This window comes from Toxotes jaculatrix, chromosome 14 (assembly GCF_017976425.1).
Source record: "Toxotes jaculatrix isolate fToxJac2 chromosome 14, fToxJac2.pri, whole genome shotgun sequence".
In the NCBI taxonomy this organism is placed as follows: Eukaryota; Metazoa; Chordata; class Actinopteri; family Toxotidae; genus Toxotes; species Toxotes jaculatrix.
In genome coordinates this window covers 20,848,709-20,866,896 of record NC_054407.1, presented here as the reverse complement: position 1 = coordinate 20,866,896, position 18,188 = coordinate 20,848,709, and the positions used below count along the sequence as shown (strand labels likewise).

General features: G+C 51.9%; 1 protein-coding gene across 1 annotated transcript; it reads left to right on the top strand.

Moving 5' to 3' along the window:
• The first annotated feature begins 1,049 nt into the window (after nt 1-1,049).
• Nucleotides 1,050-5,197, top strand: dnajb4 (DnaJ heat shock protein family (Hsp40) member B4). Its single transcript, XM_041056225.1, has 3 exons — nt 1,050-1,474; nt 2,234-2,814; nt 4,118-5,197. Exons 1-3 carry the CDS (start codon nt 1,264-1,266, stop codon nt 4,346-4,348), a joined length of 1,023 nt encoding a protein of 340 aa, XP_040912159.1. The 5' UTR covers nt 1,050-1,263; the 3' UTR covers nt 4,349-5,197.
• Nucleotides 5,198-18,188: the final 12,991 nt, after the last annotated feature.

Below are 18,188 nucleotides of genomic sequence, written 5' to 3'. Positions count from 1 at the left end.
CATACCACTGAAGTCTATAAATGTGCTCTGCCAACACTCACAGGGTAGTACACACAAAAAAAAACCATCAAAAATTTGATTTAAATATTAAAAGTATTTTCAAAGGGTCTTTACACCTACAAGAGTTTTCAGTTTCTGGCTGAAGTTACTGTGACAACTAGACTACAGGAAGTCGCTGCCAAGAAGTAGTTCACAGTTTGTCATTTTCACATTTTGCTTTTAATTAAACAAATGAAATGTAAGGTGCTAACAGAGCCAGGATCACTGCTTCCCCGGGTTTCAGGTCTTTATGCTAAGCTAAGATAACCTTTGTGATTGTAACAGTCCACATCCATGAAATTCACTCATCTCATCTGACATTTAGCCCATGAGTGTCTAGGACTTATGGGAAATGGTGTTTGTTAAAGGTAGCTAAAAAACAGAAACATTAAATAAACAGTAGCACATTATTTATCATAAAACTACTGTCCTCATCTAAACATAGAAAGCAAGCCACCCATCATGCTGTTGGGCTCTGCTCCAGCGTTGCATCTTCAGTAGCAGTGTAGTTTCAAATATCAGATGTCAGTGTCCTTTTGAATGAGGGTTTCTTCCTTGTGGACCAGAACCCTGAGGTTTGATTCCACTTTGGCTCTCTATGGTCCTACTTTATCACCTGATGTTATGATGAAGAGGGGTTCCATGTCAAAATCTATATTTAAAACCTTGGTGTTGTCTTGCATGGTGCATATTTCTGTAGTGGTAGTGATGATGGGGGTGCAGGGACCCAGCAGCTGTACCCCCATAGGCCTCATCAGGTTAAATAATCATGAGTGATGATGATGATGAAGGAGAGAAATTATGCCATAAAACAACATTTTAACCATATTCATATTTTGTAGTCCACTCTGATAAATAATACATAGCAGTTCTCACAGATACGGAGGGGGAAGACGGGCTCCACACACCGGATCCAGAATTATTTATTTATTCATTGCGTTTAACTTGACTTTGGCGCTGTGGATGCAGGGGAGGGAGCTGTGGCTATTTAAAGAGGGTCACCCAGTCACGGATAAATAACAGAGGGTCCACGGCGTTGACTAACCGTCTCTAAATGGTCTTCATCCTGCACTATATGTCTGTCTGGGGCTTCTTACTGTTTATCAGTCCAGACTGAGGCCGCTTCATTGCTGTGACAACCATCCGTCGACCAGGCTCAGACCGGTCTACCAGGACTTCTCCGAGGGCTATTCTTGTTTTTTTTTTTCCTTGTGTGCGTAAAAAATGGGTAAAGATTACTATAAAACGCTGGGTATCTCTAAAGGAGCCACTGACGAGGATATAAAGAAAGCTTACAGAAAACAAGCGCTGAAATGGCACCCGGACAAAAACAAGTCTGCAGCCGCCGAGGAGAAATTTAAGGAAATCGCCGAGGCATATGAAGTCCTGAGCGACCCGAAGAAAAGGGAAATTTATGATCAGTACGGAGAGGAAGGTAATGTCTATTTTTTTATGTTTTATCGAAATACGTTTTTATCTTTGTGTGACGACACCGTTATAAACCCGTTATAAAGCTGGATGCTCTGATGCAAAACACAGCTGGCTTTAATTCAAGTCACACAGTGCAACCAGCAGGCCCAGAAAGCAGCTTTCCAGCTCATCACAGACCTACAATTTTGTGCATTTTATTATACGGATTATCCTATTTCAGTATGCAGTTACAAGGCCCTGTTTAAAGGCTTGTCACCATTTCCACAGCAGGTTTTCTCAAGTATGTCAAACCCTTCCTGTACAGTATGTGGTGCCTACTGTGTAGTTTCTGAACATGAAGGTTTAATTTTCAGCCCAGATGGTTATGGGAGGGAAGCATATTTGATGTGAGGAAGGGAAGAAAGGACCACAGGTAATCTCTACATCCAGATATTCAGAATTAAAGGTGACATTATGATTTTTGCAAATGAACTTCATTAATTTAAAAGTGTGAAACATCTTCCGCCTTGCCACAGTACAAACCCATTATTTAATCTACTGTAATATCTCCAAAAGTTGGAGCTCTTGAATATTTGTCCATGAGCGTTTCAGGTTCCTGACCATCCTTTAAAAAATACCATAATATTCAAGACACTTAATAAGGTCAGTATTTGACTTAACGCTTACCCTGCCGATTGGATTGTGCATCCCTGTCATCAAAGTGAGTACTGCTTGTTGGCATAAAGCCTCTGCTCAGTGATGAATCATTTCTGTTGTCCACCAGGTCTCAAGGGAGGAAGCGGACCCACCAGTGATGGACAGGGCAGCACTTTCACCTACACCTTCCATGGGGATCCTCACGCCACCTTCGCCACTTTCTTTGGTGGTTCAAACCCCTTCGAGATGTTCTTTGGGCGTAAAGCCAATGGGCGAGACGACGAGGACATGGAGGTGGATGGAAATGACCCCTTCGGCTCCTTTACTAACTTCAACCTGAACGGCTTCCCTCGGGACGGCCACATTGGCCTGGGAGGGCAGCAGCGCCGGAAGCAGGACCCAGCCATCATCCACGAACTGAGGGTCTCCCTGGAGGAGGTCTTCCATGGCTGCACCAAGAGGATGAAAATCTCTCGCAAGAGGCTAAATCCAGATGGCAGGACCATGCGCAACGAGGATAAGATTCTCGCTATCGAGATCAAGCGGGGCTGGAAAGAGGGAACCAAGATCACGTTCCCGCGGGAGGGAGACGAGTCGCCGAACACCATTCCTGCTGACATTGTTTTCGTCATCAAGGACAAGCCACATCCTCACTTTAGGCGGGAAGGATCCAACATTGTGTATCCTGTTCGCGTGAGCTTACGACAGGTGAGGCAGTGAAGTTGTATTAACAGAGTCTGGTAGATGGAGTAGTCACACACAGGAGAGACCCCCTTACATGAGAGTGCTGATTTAAAGCTATGGAAAGCCTGGTCACAACCGATAAACCACAGATAGTTTGCCTCAAAAGTAGTTTTCCCTGCAAAGTACAGGAACATTGCATGAGCATAGTACCGAACTACACACACACTTCGGTTACTTATGTAATTTGGACCATCGACATTGAGAAATAGGAGCTGTATCACTGGGAGGGCAGAGAGGCAGCGGCCACCCACACACACACACGGTGCAAGATGTACTTATATGGTTCCTCCTACTCTCCTCAGCACTCAGAGATACATCTCATACTGCCTCATCTCTGAACATCTGACTGCTGCAGATCAGCTCTGCATGGCATGAATCATGCTGAGAAGTCACATATTAGATTAGATTACATCACCTTTTAATCACATCAGATGTTTTCACAGCATCTCCTGATCATAAGAAATACAGCAAAAGAGAAAAAAAAAGTATGAGAGGCAGCTAAAAGCTCTGGGGAAAAAACGTAGTAAGAGCAGGATAACTTGCTCATCGTTCAACCCTCTGTCGTTTTGAGTAGGTCAGCAGGTAAGAAACCAGTAAGACTGTGAGGGATTTGGGTTCAGTTCCAAACAGAAATCTTTTGTAAATGATGCCAAACACACTCATGATACTGTATCACTCATTTAGATCCAGCTCGCAATCAAAAAGCACAATTTAGATAACAACTTAGATAAGCATTTTCCCCTGAAACTTAGCAGCAAAGGGCAGCTACGGTAGAAGTACTGTAGATATACAAAATTGGAGTCACTTTCACACCATGTATCATGTCCTGACCAATCGATCAGTTGGTCTGATATATTGACCAATATTGGCTTATTGCAAGCATACCGTGTAGGCGTGCAAGGTGGCAGATTAAGTCACAGAAGAAACTGCAGAACAGAAATGCCAAAGAACTGGTTGAGGTAGATAGTTTGCATTTAGAGATCATCTCCAACATGTACAGATCTGTTCACATTAGGGCGGCCAGATAATTCAAGATTGTCATTTGTCAGCTTTTAACTAAATTTTAATTATGTGTTCATGATGCTACATGAGCTGTTTCATGTACTTTGATAGAGTGGATCACAGTTGACTGCATTGAATATCAGTTTAATTCGTTTTTAAGTGACTATATGATATTGTGATATATACTGGTCTTACAGTAGATCATGTGTGGGCTGCTGTTCTCCTGCTAATCCTCATTCTTCCCTCCATGTCCCTGTCTTTTCAGTCATTGTGTGGATGCTCGGTTACCGTGTCGACGATAGACGGGAAGACGTGCAACATGAAGATCACAGACGTCATCAAGCCTGGCATGAGAAAGACTGTTGCCGGACAGGGTCTCCCCTTCCCCAAAAACCCCGAGCAGAGAGGAGATCTGGTGGTGGAGTTTGACGTGAACTTTCCTGACACGTTACCCGGCAACGCCAAGGACGTCCTGAAACGGCATTTACCTGCTTAGGACGAAGGACACGGACTGAACGAGGGGAGATAACCGCATGACAGCACTCCTCTTTGTTACCAAACACACACACACACACGCACAAACACACACAAGGACAGTTCTGACAGCTCACAGATGGACCCCTTGCTGACGAATGTGCAATTTCTATTTTTGAGCTCTTTGGTGTTTTTATAAATGCCATGCATGCTGCCAAGCTGATACAGGTGATAGACTGTCTGGGTTGTTGATTTCTGAAAGTACACATTTTATGTACGTGGGTCTTTTCCACTATCACTTTATCTTTATGTTTGTTGGAAGTATTTGGCTGTGAATGAGTCTACAGTTGCCAAAAAAAAGTCCCAGTGATCCTGGGAAAACAGTAGTGCCAAACTGTACATTTTCAAGCTCTCATTTTAGATTTGACCGGCTTCATGACTGACATTTTATTTTAATCAGTGTGGAGGCCGTCTTAGAATCTGTGTACAAGTCATTCAGGAGGAAAGTGGTTGAGTGAACTCATCTGGATCGTCATGTGTGCATTTTAGAATCTTACATGTGAAGATGCTGAACTTGAATTTTAAAATAAATATTTCCACATGAACTGATCTTGAGCTGTTTCAGTCATGGAGAAGAGAGAGACTGAGCCCTCCTCCATGAAACAAACAGAGCATTAACAATAATCACTTTTAAAACCACTGTTTAAAACACTGCTTAGGCTTATTTATAGTCAGTCTGCATAGCAATATTACACAAAATGGGCTCTTCAGAAATGCAGTATATTTTGATAGTCAAATGTGAATTTTTTGATGTTGTAAAGCTTATATGGTAAAATTTCAAATGATCAAAATTAAAAATAAATTGACTGAATTTAATGCTCAGTTAGTTACTAATGGCAAAACTATGGCTGTGTAAATATAGCTGTTCTGTTCTCAGCTGCTGGGTATCAGCTGCCAACACAGAGACCTTTGCGTTTTCCACCAGGGGACGCCACATCACTCATCGTGGCTCGGTGGGAGGGGGGCCCACTGAGTGGAGGGTCCAATTTAGACAGAGTGGGCTCCTAGGCTGGAAGTGTGGCATTAAAAAGAGTAGTTCTCAGTGTGTGTGCTGGTATTAGATCCTTGCAACACATATTTATTAATTACATATATTTATTTACTATCACGGATGTATATATTTTTACATATTTTTTGCATATATTTTTACACTTTTTGTCACCATTCATCTATGAATGAATTGTTCCATTCGCTAGCAAAGATTTGTGCTAAACGGCACCGTCACCCCTAAACTACTTACAGGCACCTCAGCATGTGTTAGTGATGTGTGCAAATGATGAGTCACTATTATCCAGGGATGGATGGAGAGTAAACACACCTGTTCCTGCTCAGTGTGTGAGTTTACCAGCCTGATGGCAGTCTTCACTGAATGATAATAAGTGTTTCCAACATAAGATCAAACTCATGGTAGATCCTTTCTGGGAAAAACATACATTAATGCATCTTTAACCTGAAGCCTGTCTTAATCTCATATTTAGATTTCAAGGACCACAACAGGTCTAATATTATGATTTTCTTTTCTTTCATTGTTTTATTTAATCAAATATGCTACACTATGCTTCCCTGTGGACTTTTATTCAATCCCAGGGGATGTGAGGTCCTATTGTTAAACGTATTAAGCAGATTAATTCACAATAACACATAAGGTATTTACACTCAACATGCTTTTCTCTCATTATACAGTCGTAGCAATTTACTACTGAATTAAAAGCAAAAGTCACCTTGATGCCTGGTCCAAAACTGATCTATGGCCCCCGGCAGGCCCGAGTGCTATCATTCTATTGCATTCACAGTCAACAGCCACATCGCTCGGGGTGGGACACGCCCACGCCTCCACTCAGGCCCCCGACAGGCCCGAGGGCTCTCACTCTGTGCCAGCTACCATGGGGAAGTTAAGTCCCCTGAGTGAAGCTGCAGCTCATCAACAGATCTATGAAGCATGCTGTCCTCCTCAGAAATTCCAACTGTTAGCAAACTTACTTTTCTTGTTTTCTGTGAAACTAATCTGCTGGCCAATGGGATGATCATCATATGACTCCTCCTTGACAAAGATGAGATCAGGTTCCCTCTCCATCAAGTCTATTGTCTACCGACAAGACAGGTGACAAACAGCTATGAACATAAAAATCATTCCGTCATCTCTGTTCACTAAAGAAGTTATTTGCACTGAAGATGAAAACCAAAACCAGTTGGTAAATGATCCACTGACCTGTACTCCCATGCTTGTCATGGCAAAAGGCTCCATTGTGTCTTTTCTGTGAGAGAGGTGTTTCTCTTCTCTCCTAAAGTCCATACATGCAGAAAATGGGTTTTATGTATGTACATATATATGTATGTTAGTCTGGTGACTTGGTGATTTCCAACCCGCGACAAGGGGCCCTGGTGGCCTCTTGGACATTACTGTACAGAGCGGCCCCGGGACCCAGGGGCCCTGGTGGCCTCTTGGACATTACTGTACAGAGCGGCCCCGGGACCCAGGGGCCCTGGTGGCCTCTTGGACATTACTGTACAGAGCGGCCCCGGGACCCAGGGGCCCTGGTGGCCTCTTGGACATTACTGTACAGAGCGGCCCCGGGACCCAGGGGCCCTGGTGGCCTCTTGGACATTACTGTACAGAGCGGCCCCGGGACCCAGGGGCCCTGGTGGCCTCTTGGACATTACTGTACAGAGCGGCCCCGGGACCCAGGGGCCCTGGTGGCCTCTTGGACATTACTGTACAGAGCGGCCCCGGGACCCAGGGGCCCTGGTGGCCTCTTGGACATTACTGTACAGAGCGGCCCCGGGACCCAGGGGCCCTGGTGGCCTCTTGGACATTACTGTACAGAGCGGCCCCGGGACCCAGGGGCCCTGGTGGCCTCTTGGACATTACTGTACAGAGCGGCCCCGGGACCCAGGGGCCCTGGTGGCCTCTTGGACATTACTGTACAGAGCGGCCCCGGGACCCAGGGGCCCTGGTGGCCTCTTGGACATTACTGTACAGAGCGGCCCCGGGACCCAGGGGCCCTGGTGGCCTCTTGGACATTACTGTACAGAGCGGCCCCGGGACCCAGGGGCCCTGGTGGCCTCTTGGACATTACTGTACAGAGCGGCCCCGGGACCCAGGGGCCCTGGTGGCCTCTTGGACATTACTGTACAGAGCGGCCCCGGGACCCAGGGGCCCTGGTGGCCTCTTGGACATTACTGTACAGAGCGGCCCCGGGACCCAGGGGCCCTGGTGGCCTCTTGGACATTACTGTACAGAGCGGCCCCGGGACCCAGGGGCCCTGGTGGCCTCTTGGACATTACTGTACAGAGCGGCCCCGGGACCCAGGGGCCCTGGTGGCCTGGTAGACCCCCTAATTTGAGTTGATCCCTTTTTCTACTGAAATGTGATTGGCTCAGCCGCTCAGTCAGCCGTCAAATGAAAACAAGAAAGACGAGTGGGGTAAATTATGAAAGAAGCCAGAAATATGGAGCTGAAAAAATCAGGGCTAAAAAGAAAACACAGCTAGCGCATGATGCAGCCAAATGCGCTATATTTATGGAGCTTTTCCGTGGCGGAGGGACTAAAGCCAGTTCAGCCAACAGCCACATCACTCGGGGTGGGACACGCCCCCGAGCGCTATCATTCTATTGCATTCACAGTCAACAGCCACATCGCTCGGGGCGGGACACGCCCCCGCCTCCACTCAGGCCCCCAGCAGGCCCGAGGGCTCTCACTCTAATGCATTCACATTTAACAGCCACATCGCTCGGGGTGGGACACGCCGCCGCCTCCACTCAGGCCCCCGAGCGGCCCGAGGGCTCTCATTCTTATAAATATATTATAAATACGGGCCTATAATTCTTGCACGGTTTTGTTTTTCTGATAATCCTGCTCTCAGGATTCCACTTACTCTGCCGGTCACTGTGGCTCAAGCAGAAAGGAGCTTTTCAAAGCTAAAGTTGATCAAGTCGTACCTGAGGTCAGCCATGTGTCAGCATTTTACTACTGAATAAAAAGCAACAGTCACCTTGATGCCTGGTCCAAAACTGATCTATGGCCCCCGAGAAGCCGGAGTGCTCTCCTTCTATTGCATTCACAGTCAAACGCCACATCGCTCGGGGTGGGACACGCCCCCGCCTCCACTCAGGCCCTCGGCAGGCCCGAGGGCCCTCACTCTAATGCATTCACAGTCAACAGCCACATCGCTCGGGGTGGGACACGCCCCTGCCTCCACTCAGGCCCCCGAGCGGCCCGAGGGCTCTCATTCTTATAAATATATTATAAATACGGGCCTATAATTCTTGCACGGTTTTGTTTTTCTGATAATCCTGCTCTCAGGATTCCACTTACTCTGCCGGTCACTGTGGCTCAAGCAGAAAGGAGCTTTTCAAAGCTAAAGTTGATCAAGTCGTACCTGAGGTCAGCCATGTATCAGCATTTTACTACTGAATAAAAAGCAACAGTCACCTTGATGCCTGGTCCAAAACTGATCTATGGCCCCCGAGAGGCCCGAGGGCTCTCCTTCTATTGCATTCACAGTCAACAGCCACATCGCTCGGGGTGGGACACGCCCCCCGCCTCCACTCAGGCCCCCGGCAGGCCTGAGGGCTCTCACTCTAATGCATTCACAGTCAACAGCCACATCGCTCGGGGTGGGACACGCCCCCCGCCTCCACTCAGGCCCCCGGCAGGCCCGAGGGCTCTCACTCTGTGTCAGCCCCCGTGGGGAAGTTGTTTAAGTCCCCTGAGTGAAGCTGCAGCTCATCAACAGATCTATGAAGCATGCTGTCCTCCTCAGAAATTCCAACTGTTAAATGAGAATAAATGCAGTTAAATCACTGAAACTATCAGAATTTCAGTGATTTGTTTTGGGATTTTTTGGAAAGCAAACTTACTTTTCTTGGCTCCATTGTGCTTTTTCTGTGAGAGAGGTGTTTGTCTTCTCTCCAAAAGTCCATACATGCAGAAAATGGGTTTTTATGTATGTACGTATATATGTATGTTAGTCTGGTGACTTGGTGATTTCCAACCGCGACAAGTGGCCTCTTGGACATTACTGTACAGAGCGGCCCCGGGACCCAGGGGCCCTGGTGGCCTCTTGGACATTACTGTACAGAGCGGCCCCGGGACCCAGGGGCCCTGGTGGCCTCTTGGACATTACTGTACAGAGCGGCCCCGGGACCCAGGGGCCCTGGTGGCCTCTTGGACATTACTGTACAGAGCGGCCCCGGGACCCAGGGGCCCTGGTGGCCTCTTGGACATTACTGTACAGAGCGGCCCCGGGACCCAGGGGCCCTGGTGGCCTCTTGGACATTACTGTACAGAGCGGCCCCGGGACCCAGGGGCCCTGGTGGCCTCTTGGACATTACTGTACAGAGCGGCCCCGGGACCCAGGGGCCCTGGTGGCCTCTTGGACATTACTGTACAGAGCGGCCCCGGGACCCAGGGGCCCTGGTGGCCTCTTGGACATTACTGTACAGAGCGGCCCCGGGACCCAGGGGCCCTGGTGGCCTGGTAGACCCCCTAATTTGAGTTGATCCCTTTTTCTACTGAAATGTGATTGGCTCAGCCGCTCAGTCAGCCGTCAAATGAAAACAAGAAAGACGAGTGGGGTAAATTATGAAAGAAGCCAGAAATATGGAGCTGAAAAAATCAGGGCTAAAAAGAAAACACAGCTAGCGCATGATGCAGCCAAATGCGCTATATTTATGGAGCTTTTCCGTGGCGGAGGGACTAAAGCCAGTTCAGCCAACAGCCACATCACTCGGGGTGGGACACGCCCCCGAGCGCTATCATTCTATTGCATTCACAGTCAACAGCCACATCGCTCGGGGCGGGACACGCCCCCGCCTCCACTCAGGCCCCCAGCAGGCCCGAGGGCTCTCACTCTAATGCATTCACATTTAACAGCCACATCGCTCGGGGTGGGACACGCCCCCGCCTCCACTCAGGCCCCCAGCAGGCCCGAGGGCTCTCACTCTAATGCATTCACAGTCAACAGCCACATCGCTCGGGGCGGGACACGCCCCCGCCTCCACTCAGGCCCCCAGCAGGCCCGAGGGCTCTCACTCTAATGCATTCACATTTAACAGCCACATCGCTCGGGGTGGGACACGCCCCCGCCTCCACTCAGGCCCCCGACCGCTGTCATTCTATTGCATTCACAGTCAACAGCCACATCGCTCGGGGTGGGACACGCCCCCGCCTCCACTCAGGCCCCCGAGCGGCCCGAGGGCTCTCATTCTTATAAATATATTATAAATACGGGCCTATAATTCTTGCACGGTTTTGTTTTTCTGATAATCCTGCTCTCAGGATTCCACTTACTCTGCCGGTCACTGTGGCTCAAGCAGAAAGGAGCTTTTCAAAGCTAAAGTTGATCAAGTCGTACCTGAGGTCAGCCATGTGTCAGCATTTTACTACTGAATAAAAAGCAACAGTCACCTTGATGCCTGGTCCAAAACTGATCTATGGCCCCCGAGAAGCCGGAGTGCTCTCCTTCTATTGCATTCACAGTCAAAAGCCACATCGCTCGGGGTGGGACACGCCCCCACCTCCACTCAGGTCCTCGGCAGGCCCGAGGGCTCTCACTCTAATGCATTCACAGTCAACAGCCACATCGCTCGGGGTGGGACACGCCCCCGCCTCGGCCCGAGGGCTCTCATTCTTATAAATATATTATAAATACGGGCCTATAATTCTTGCACGGTTTTGTTTTTCTGATAATCCTGCTCTCAGGATTCCACTTACTCTGCCGGTCACTGTGGCTCAAGCAGAAAGGAGCTTTTCAAAGCTAAAGTTGATCAAGTCGTACCTGAGGTCAGCCATGTGTCAGCATTTTACTACTGAATAAAAAGCAACAGTCACCTTGATGCCTGGTCCAAAACTGATCTATGGCCCCCGAGAGGCCCGAGGGCTCTCCTTCTTTTGCATTCACAGTCAACAGCCACATCGCTCGGGGTGGGACACGCCCCCCGCCTCCACTCAGGCCCCCGGCAGGCCCGAGGGCTCTCACTCTAATGCATTCACAGTCAACAGCCACATCGCTCGGGGTGGGACACGCCCCCCGCCTCCACTCAGGCCCCCGGCAGGCCCGAGGGCTCTCACTCTGTGTCAGCCCCCGTGGGGAAGTTGTTTAAGTCCCCTGAGTGAAGCTGCAGCTCATCAACAGATCTATGAAGCATGCTGTCCTCCTCAGAAATTCCAACTGTTAAATGAGAATAAATGCAGTTAAATCACAGAAACTATCAGAATTTCAGTGATTTGTTTTGGGATTTTTTGGAAAGCAAACTTACTTTTCTTGGCTCCATTGTGCTTTTTCTGTGAGAGAGGTGTTTGTCTTCTCTCCAAAAGTCCATACATGCAGAAAATGGGTTTTTATGTATGTACGTATATATGTATGTTAGTCTGGTGACTTGGTGATTTCCAACCGCGACAAGGGGCCCTGGTGGCCTCTTGGACATTACTGTACAGAGCGGCCCCGGGACCCAGGGGCCCTGGTGGCCTCTTGGACATTACTGTACAGAGCGGCCCCGGGACCCAGGGGCCCTGGTGGCCTCTTGGACATTACTGTACAGAGCGGCCCCGGGACCCAGGGGCCCTGGTGGCCTCTTGGACATTACTGTACAGAGCGGCCCCGGGACCCAGGGGCCCTGGTGGCCTCTTGGACATTACTGTACAGAGCGGCCCCGGGACCCAGGGGCCCTGGTGGCCTCTTGGACATTACTGTACAGAGCGGCCCCGGGACCCAGGGGCCCTGGTGGCCTCTTGGACATTACTGTACAGAGCGGCCCCGGGACCCAGGGGCCCTGGTGGCCTCTTGGACATTACTGTACAGAGCGGCCCCGGGACCCAGGGGCCCTGGTGGCCTCTTGGACATTACTGTACAGAGCGGCCCCGGGACCCAGGGGCCCTGGTGGCCTCTTGGACATTACTGTACAGAGCGGCCCCGGGACCCAGGGGCCCTGGTGGCCTCTTGGACATTACTGTACAGAGCGGCCCCGGGACCCAGGGGCCCTGGTGGCCTCTTGGACATTACTGTACAGAGCGGCCCCGGGACCCAGGGGCCCTGGTGGCCTCTTGGACATTACTGTACAGAGCGGCCCCGGGACCCAGGGGCCCTGGTGGCCTCTTGGACATTACTGTACAGAGCGGCCCCGGGACCCAGGGGCCCTGGTGGCCTCTTGGACATTACTGTACAGAGCGGCCCCGGGACCCAGGGGCCCTGGTGGCCTCTTGGACATTACTGTACAGAGCGGCCCCGGGACCCAGGGGCCCTGGTGGCCTCTTGGACATTACTGTACAGAGCGGCCCCGGGACCCAGGGGCCCTGGTGGCCTCTTGGACATTACTGTACAGAGCGGCCCCGGGACCCAGGGGCCCTGGTGGCCTCTTGGACATTACTGTACAGAGCGGCCCCGGGACCCAGGGGCCCTGGTGGCCTCTTGGACATTACTGTACAGAGCGGCCCCGGGACCCAGGGGCCCTGGTGGCCTCTTGGACATTACTGTACAGAGCGGCCCCGGGACCCAGGGGCCCTGGTGGCCTCTTGGACATTACTGTACAGAGCGGCCCCGGGACCCAGGGGCCCTGGTGGCCTGGTAGACCCCCTAATTTGAGTTGATCCCTTTTTCTACTGAAATGTGATTGGCTCAGCCGCTCAGTCAGCCGTCAAACGAAAACAAGAAAGACGAGTGGGGTAAATTATGAAAGAAGCCAGAAATATGGAGCTGAAAAAATCAGGGCTAAAAAGAAAACACAGCTAGCGCATGATGCAGCCAAATGCGCTATATTTATGGAGCTTTTCTGTGGCGGAGGGACTAAAGCCAGTTCAGCCAACAGCCACATCACTCGGGGTGGGACACGCCCCCGAGCGCTATCATTCTATTGCATTCACAGTCAACAGCCACATCGCTCGGGGCGGGACACGCCCCCGCCTCCACTCAGGCCCCCAGCAGGCCCGAGGGCTCTCACTCTAATGCATTCACATTTAACAGCCACATCGCTCGGGGCGGGACACGCCCCCGCCTCCACTCAGGCCCCCAGCAGGCCCGAGGGCTCTCACTCTAATGCATTCACAGTCAACAGCCACATCGCTCGGGGCGGGACACGCCCCCGCTTCCACTCAGGCCCCCAGCAGGCCCGAGGGCTCTCACTCTAATGCATTCACATTTAACAGCCACATCGCTCGGGGTGGGACACGCCCCCGCCTCCACTCAGGCCCCCGACCGCTGTCATTCTATTGCATTCACAGTCAACAGCCACATCGCTCGGGGTGGGACACGCCCCCGCCTCCACTCAGGCCCCCGAGCGGCCCGAGGGCTCTCATTCTTATAAATATATTATAAATACGGGCCTATAATTCTTGCACGGTTTTGTTTTTCTGATAATCCTGCTCTCAGGATTCCACTTACTCTGCCGGTCACTGTGGCTCAAGCAGAAAGGAGCTTTTCAAAGCTAAAGTTGATCAAGTCGTACCTGAGGTCAGCCATGTGTCAGCATTTTACTACTGAATAAAAAGCAACAGTCACCTTGATGCCTGGTCCAAAACTGATCTATGGCCCCCGAGAAGCCGGAGTGCTCTCCTTCTATTGCATTCACAGTCAAACGCCACATCGCTCGGGGTGGGACACGCCCCCGCCTCCACTCAGGCCCTCGGCAGGCCCGAGGGCCCTCACTCTAATGCATTCACAGTCAACAGCCACATCGCTCGGGGTGGGACACGCCCCTGCCTCCACTCAGGCCCCCGAGCGGCCCGAGGGCTCTCATTCTTATAAATATATTATAAATACGGGCCTATAATTCTTGCACGGTTTTGTTTTTCTGATAATCCTGCTCTCAGGATTCCACTTACTCTGCCGGTCACTGTGGCTCAAGCAGAAAGGAGCTTTTCAAAGCTAAAGTTGATCAAGTCGTACCTGAGGTCAGCCATGTATCAGCATTTTACTACTGAATAAAAAGCAACAGTCACCTTGATGCCTGGTCCAAAACTGATCTATGGCCCCCGAGAGGCCCGAGGGCTCTCCTTCTATTGCATTCACAGTCAACAGCCACATCGCTCGGGGTGGGACACGCCCCCCGCCTCCACTCAGGCCCCCGGCAGGCCTGAGGGCTCTCACTCTAATGCATTCACAGTCAACAGCCACATCGCTCGGGGTGGGACACGCCCCCCGCCTCCACTCAGGCCCCCGGCAGGCCCGAGGGCTCTCACTCTGTGTCAGCCCCCGTGGGGAAGTTGTTTAAGTCCCCTGAGTGAAGCTGCAGCTCATCAACAGATCTATGAAGCATGCTGTCCTCCTCAGAAATTCCAACTGTTAAATGAGAATAAATGCAGTTAAATCACAGAAACTATCAGAATTTCAGTGATTTGGTGGCCTCTTGGACATTACTGTACAGAGCGGCCCCGGGACCCAGGGGCCCTGGTGGCCTCTTGGACATTACTGTACAGAGCGGCCCCGGGACCCAGGGGCCCTGGTGGCCTCTTGGACATTACTGTACAGAGCGGCCCCGGGACCCAGGGGCCCTGGTGGCCTCTTGGACATTACTGTACAGAGCGGCCCCGGGACCCAGGGGCCCTGGTGGCCTCTTGGACATTACTGTACAGAGCGGCCCCGGGACCCAGGGGCCCTGGTGGCCTCTTGGACATTACTGTACAGAGCGGCCCCGGGACCCAGGGGCCCTGGTGGCCTCTTGGACATTACTGTACAGAGCGGCCCCGGGACCCAGGGGCCCTGGTGGCCTGGTAGACCCCCTAATTTGAGTTGATCCCTTTTTCTACTGAAATGTGATTGGCTCAGCCGCTCAGTCAGCCGTCAAACGAAAACAAGAAAGACGAGTGGGGTAAATTATGAAAGAAGCCAGAAATATGGAGCTGAAAAAATCAGGGCTAAAAAGAAAACACAGCTAGCGCATGATGCAGCCAAATGCGCTATATTTATGGAGCTTTTCTGTGGCGGAGGGACTAAAGCCAGTTCAGCCAACAGCCACATCACTCGGGGTGGGACACGCCCCCGAGCGCTATCATTCTATTGCATTCACAGTCAACAGCCACATCGCTCGGGGCGGGACACGCCCCCGCCTCCACTCAGGCCCCCAGCAGGCCCGAGGGCTCTCACTCTAATGCATTCACATTTAACAGCCACATCGCTCGGGGTGGGACACGCCCCCGCCTCCACTCAGGCCCCCAGCAGGCCCGAGGGCTCTCACTCTAATGCATTCACAGTCAACAGCCACATCGCTCGGGGCGGGACACGCCCCCGCCTCCACTCAGGCCCCCAGCAGGCCCGAGGGCTCTCACTCTAATGCATTCACATTTAACAGCCACATCGCTCGGGGTGGGACACGCCCCCGCCTCCACTCAGGCCCCCGACCGCTGTCATTCTATTGCATTCACAGTCAACAGCCACATCGCTCGGGGTGGGACACGCCCCCGCCTCCACTCAGGCCCCCGAGCGGCCCGAGGGCTCTCATTCTTATAAATATATTATAAATACGGGCCTATAATTCTTGCACGGTTTTGTTTTTCTGATAATCCTGCTCTCAGGATTCCACTTACTCTGCCGGTCACTGTGGCTCAAGCAGAAAGGAGCTTTTCAAAGCTAAAGTTGATCAAGTCGTACCTGAGGTCAGCCATGTGTCAGCATTTTACTACTGAATAAAAAGCAACAGTCACCTTGATGCCTGGTCCAAAACTGATCTATGGCCCCCGAGAAGCCGGAGTGCTCTCCTTCTATTGCATTCACAGTCAAAAGCCACATCGCTCGGGGTGGGACACGCCCCCACCTCCACTCAGGTCCTCGGCAGGCCCGAGGGCTCTCACTCTAATGCATTCACAGTCAACAGCCACATCGCTCGGGGTGGGACACGCCCCCGCCTCGGCCCGAGGGCTCTCATTCTTATAAATATATTATAAATACGGGCCTATAATTCTTGCACGGTTTTGTTTTTCTGATAATCCTGCTCTCAGGATTCCACTTACTCTGCCGGTCACTGTGGCTCAAGCAGAAAGGAGCTTTTCAAAGCTAAAGTTGATCAAGTCGTACCTGAGGTCAGCCATGTGTCAGCATTTTACTACTGAATAAAAAGCAACAGTCACCTTGATGCCTGGTCCAAAACTGATCTATGGCCCCCGAGAGGCCCGAGGGCTCTCCTTCTTTTGCATTCACAGTCAACAGCCACATCGCTCGGGGTGGGACACGCCCCCCGCCTCCACTCAGGCCCCCGGCAGGCCCGAGGGCTCTCACTCTAATGCATTCACAGTCAACAGCCACATCGCTCGGGGTGGGACACGCCCCCCGCCTCCATTCAGGCCCCCGGCAGGCCCGAGGGCTCTCACTCTGTGTCAGCCCCCGTGGGGAAGTTGTTTAAGTCCCCTGAGTGAAGCTGCAGCTCATCAACAGATCTATGAAGCATGCTGTCCTCCTCAGAAATTCCAACTGTTAAATGAGAATAAATGCAGTTAAATCACAGAAACTATCAGAATTTCAGTGATTTGTTTTGGGATTTTTTGGAAAGCAAACTTACTTTTCTTGGCTCCATTGTGCTTTTTCTGTGAGAGAGGTGTTTGTCTTCTCTCCAAAAGTCCATACATGCAGAAAATGGGTTTTTATGTATGTACGTATATATGTATGTTAGTCTGGTGACTTGGTGATTTCCAACCGCGACAAGGGGCCCTGGTGGCCTCTTGGACATTACTGTACAGAGCGGCCCCGGGACCCAGGGGCCCTGGTGGCCTCTTGGACATTACTGTACAGAGCGGCCCCGGGACCCAGGGGCCCTGGTGGCCTCTTGGACATTACTGTACAGAGCGGCCCCGGGACCCAGGGGCCCTGGTGGCCTCTTGGACATTACTGTACAGAGCGGCCCCGGGACCCAGGGGCCCTGGTGGCCTCTTGGACATTACTGTACAGAGCGGCCCCGGGACCCAGGGGCCCTGGTGGCCTCTTGGACATTACTGTACAGAGCGGCCCCGGGACCCAGGGGCCCTGGTGGCCTCTTGGACATTACTGTACAGAGCGGCCCCGGGACCCAGGGGCCCTGGTGGCCTCTTGGACATTACTGTACAGAGCGGCCCCGGGACCCAGGGGCCCTGGTGGCCTCTTGGACATTACTGTACAGAGCGGCCCCGGGACCCAGGGGCCCTGGTGGCCTCTTGGACATTACTGTACAGAGCGGCCCCGGGACCCAGGGGCCCTGGTGGCCTCTTGGACATTACTGTACAGAGCGGCCCCGGGACCCAGGGGCCCTGGTGGCCTCTTGGACATTACTGTACAGAGCGGCCCCGGGACCCAGGGGCCCTGGTGGCCTCTTGGACATTACTGTACAGAGCGGCCCCGGGACCCAGGGGCCCTGGTGGCCTCTTGGACATTACTGTACAGAGCGGCCCCGGGACCCAGGGGCCCTGGTGGCCTCTTGGACATTACTGTACAGAGCGGCCCCGGGACCCAGGGGCCCTGGTGGCCTCTTGGACATTACTGTACAGAGCGGCCCCGGGACCCAGGGGCCCTGGTGGCCTCTTGGACATTACTGTACAGAGCGGCCCCGGGACCCAGGGGCCCTGGTGGCCTCTTGGACATTACTGTACAGAGCGGCCCCGGGACCCAGGGGCCCTGGTGGCCTGGTAGACCCCCTAATTTGAGTTGATCCCTTTTTCTACTGAAATGTGATTGGCTCAGCCGCTCAGTCAGCCGTCAAACTGTCAAAAGAAAACAAGAAAGACTTGTATGTGCGTCAATTGCTTCTTTCCAGTGTTGTGGGAAATTTCAGGTCACATCTACAGCACAGAGAAAAAAATGTAACTAATCTACAAAATCTAAACATCACACTGTCTAAATAGTTTC

Excerpts from the sequence above, each read along its gene's own strand:
- dnajb4 (XM_041056225.1), top strand. The coding sequence starts at position 1,264 with ATGGGTAAAGATTACTATAAAACGCTGGGTATCTCTAAAGGAGCCACT. Across the intron at positions 1,475-2,233 it reads TGATCAGTACGGAGAGGAAG|GTCTCAAGGGAGGAAGCGGA; the intron begins GTAATGTCTATT and ends GTTGTCCACCAG. Across the intron at positions 2,815-4,117 it reads TTCGCGTGAGCTTACGACAG|TCATTGTGTGGATGCTCGGT; the intron begins GTGAGGCAGTGA and ends CTGTCTTTTCAG.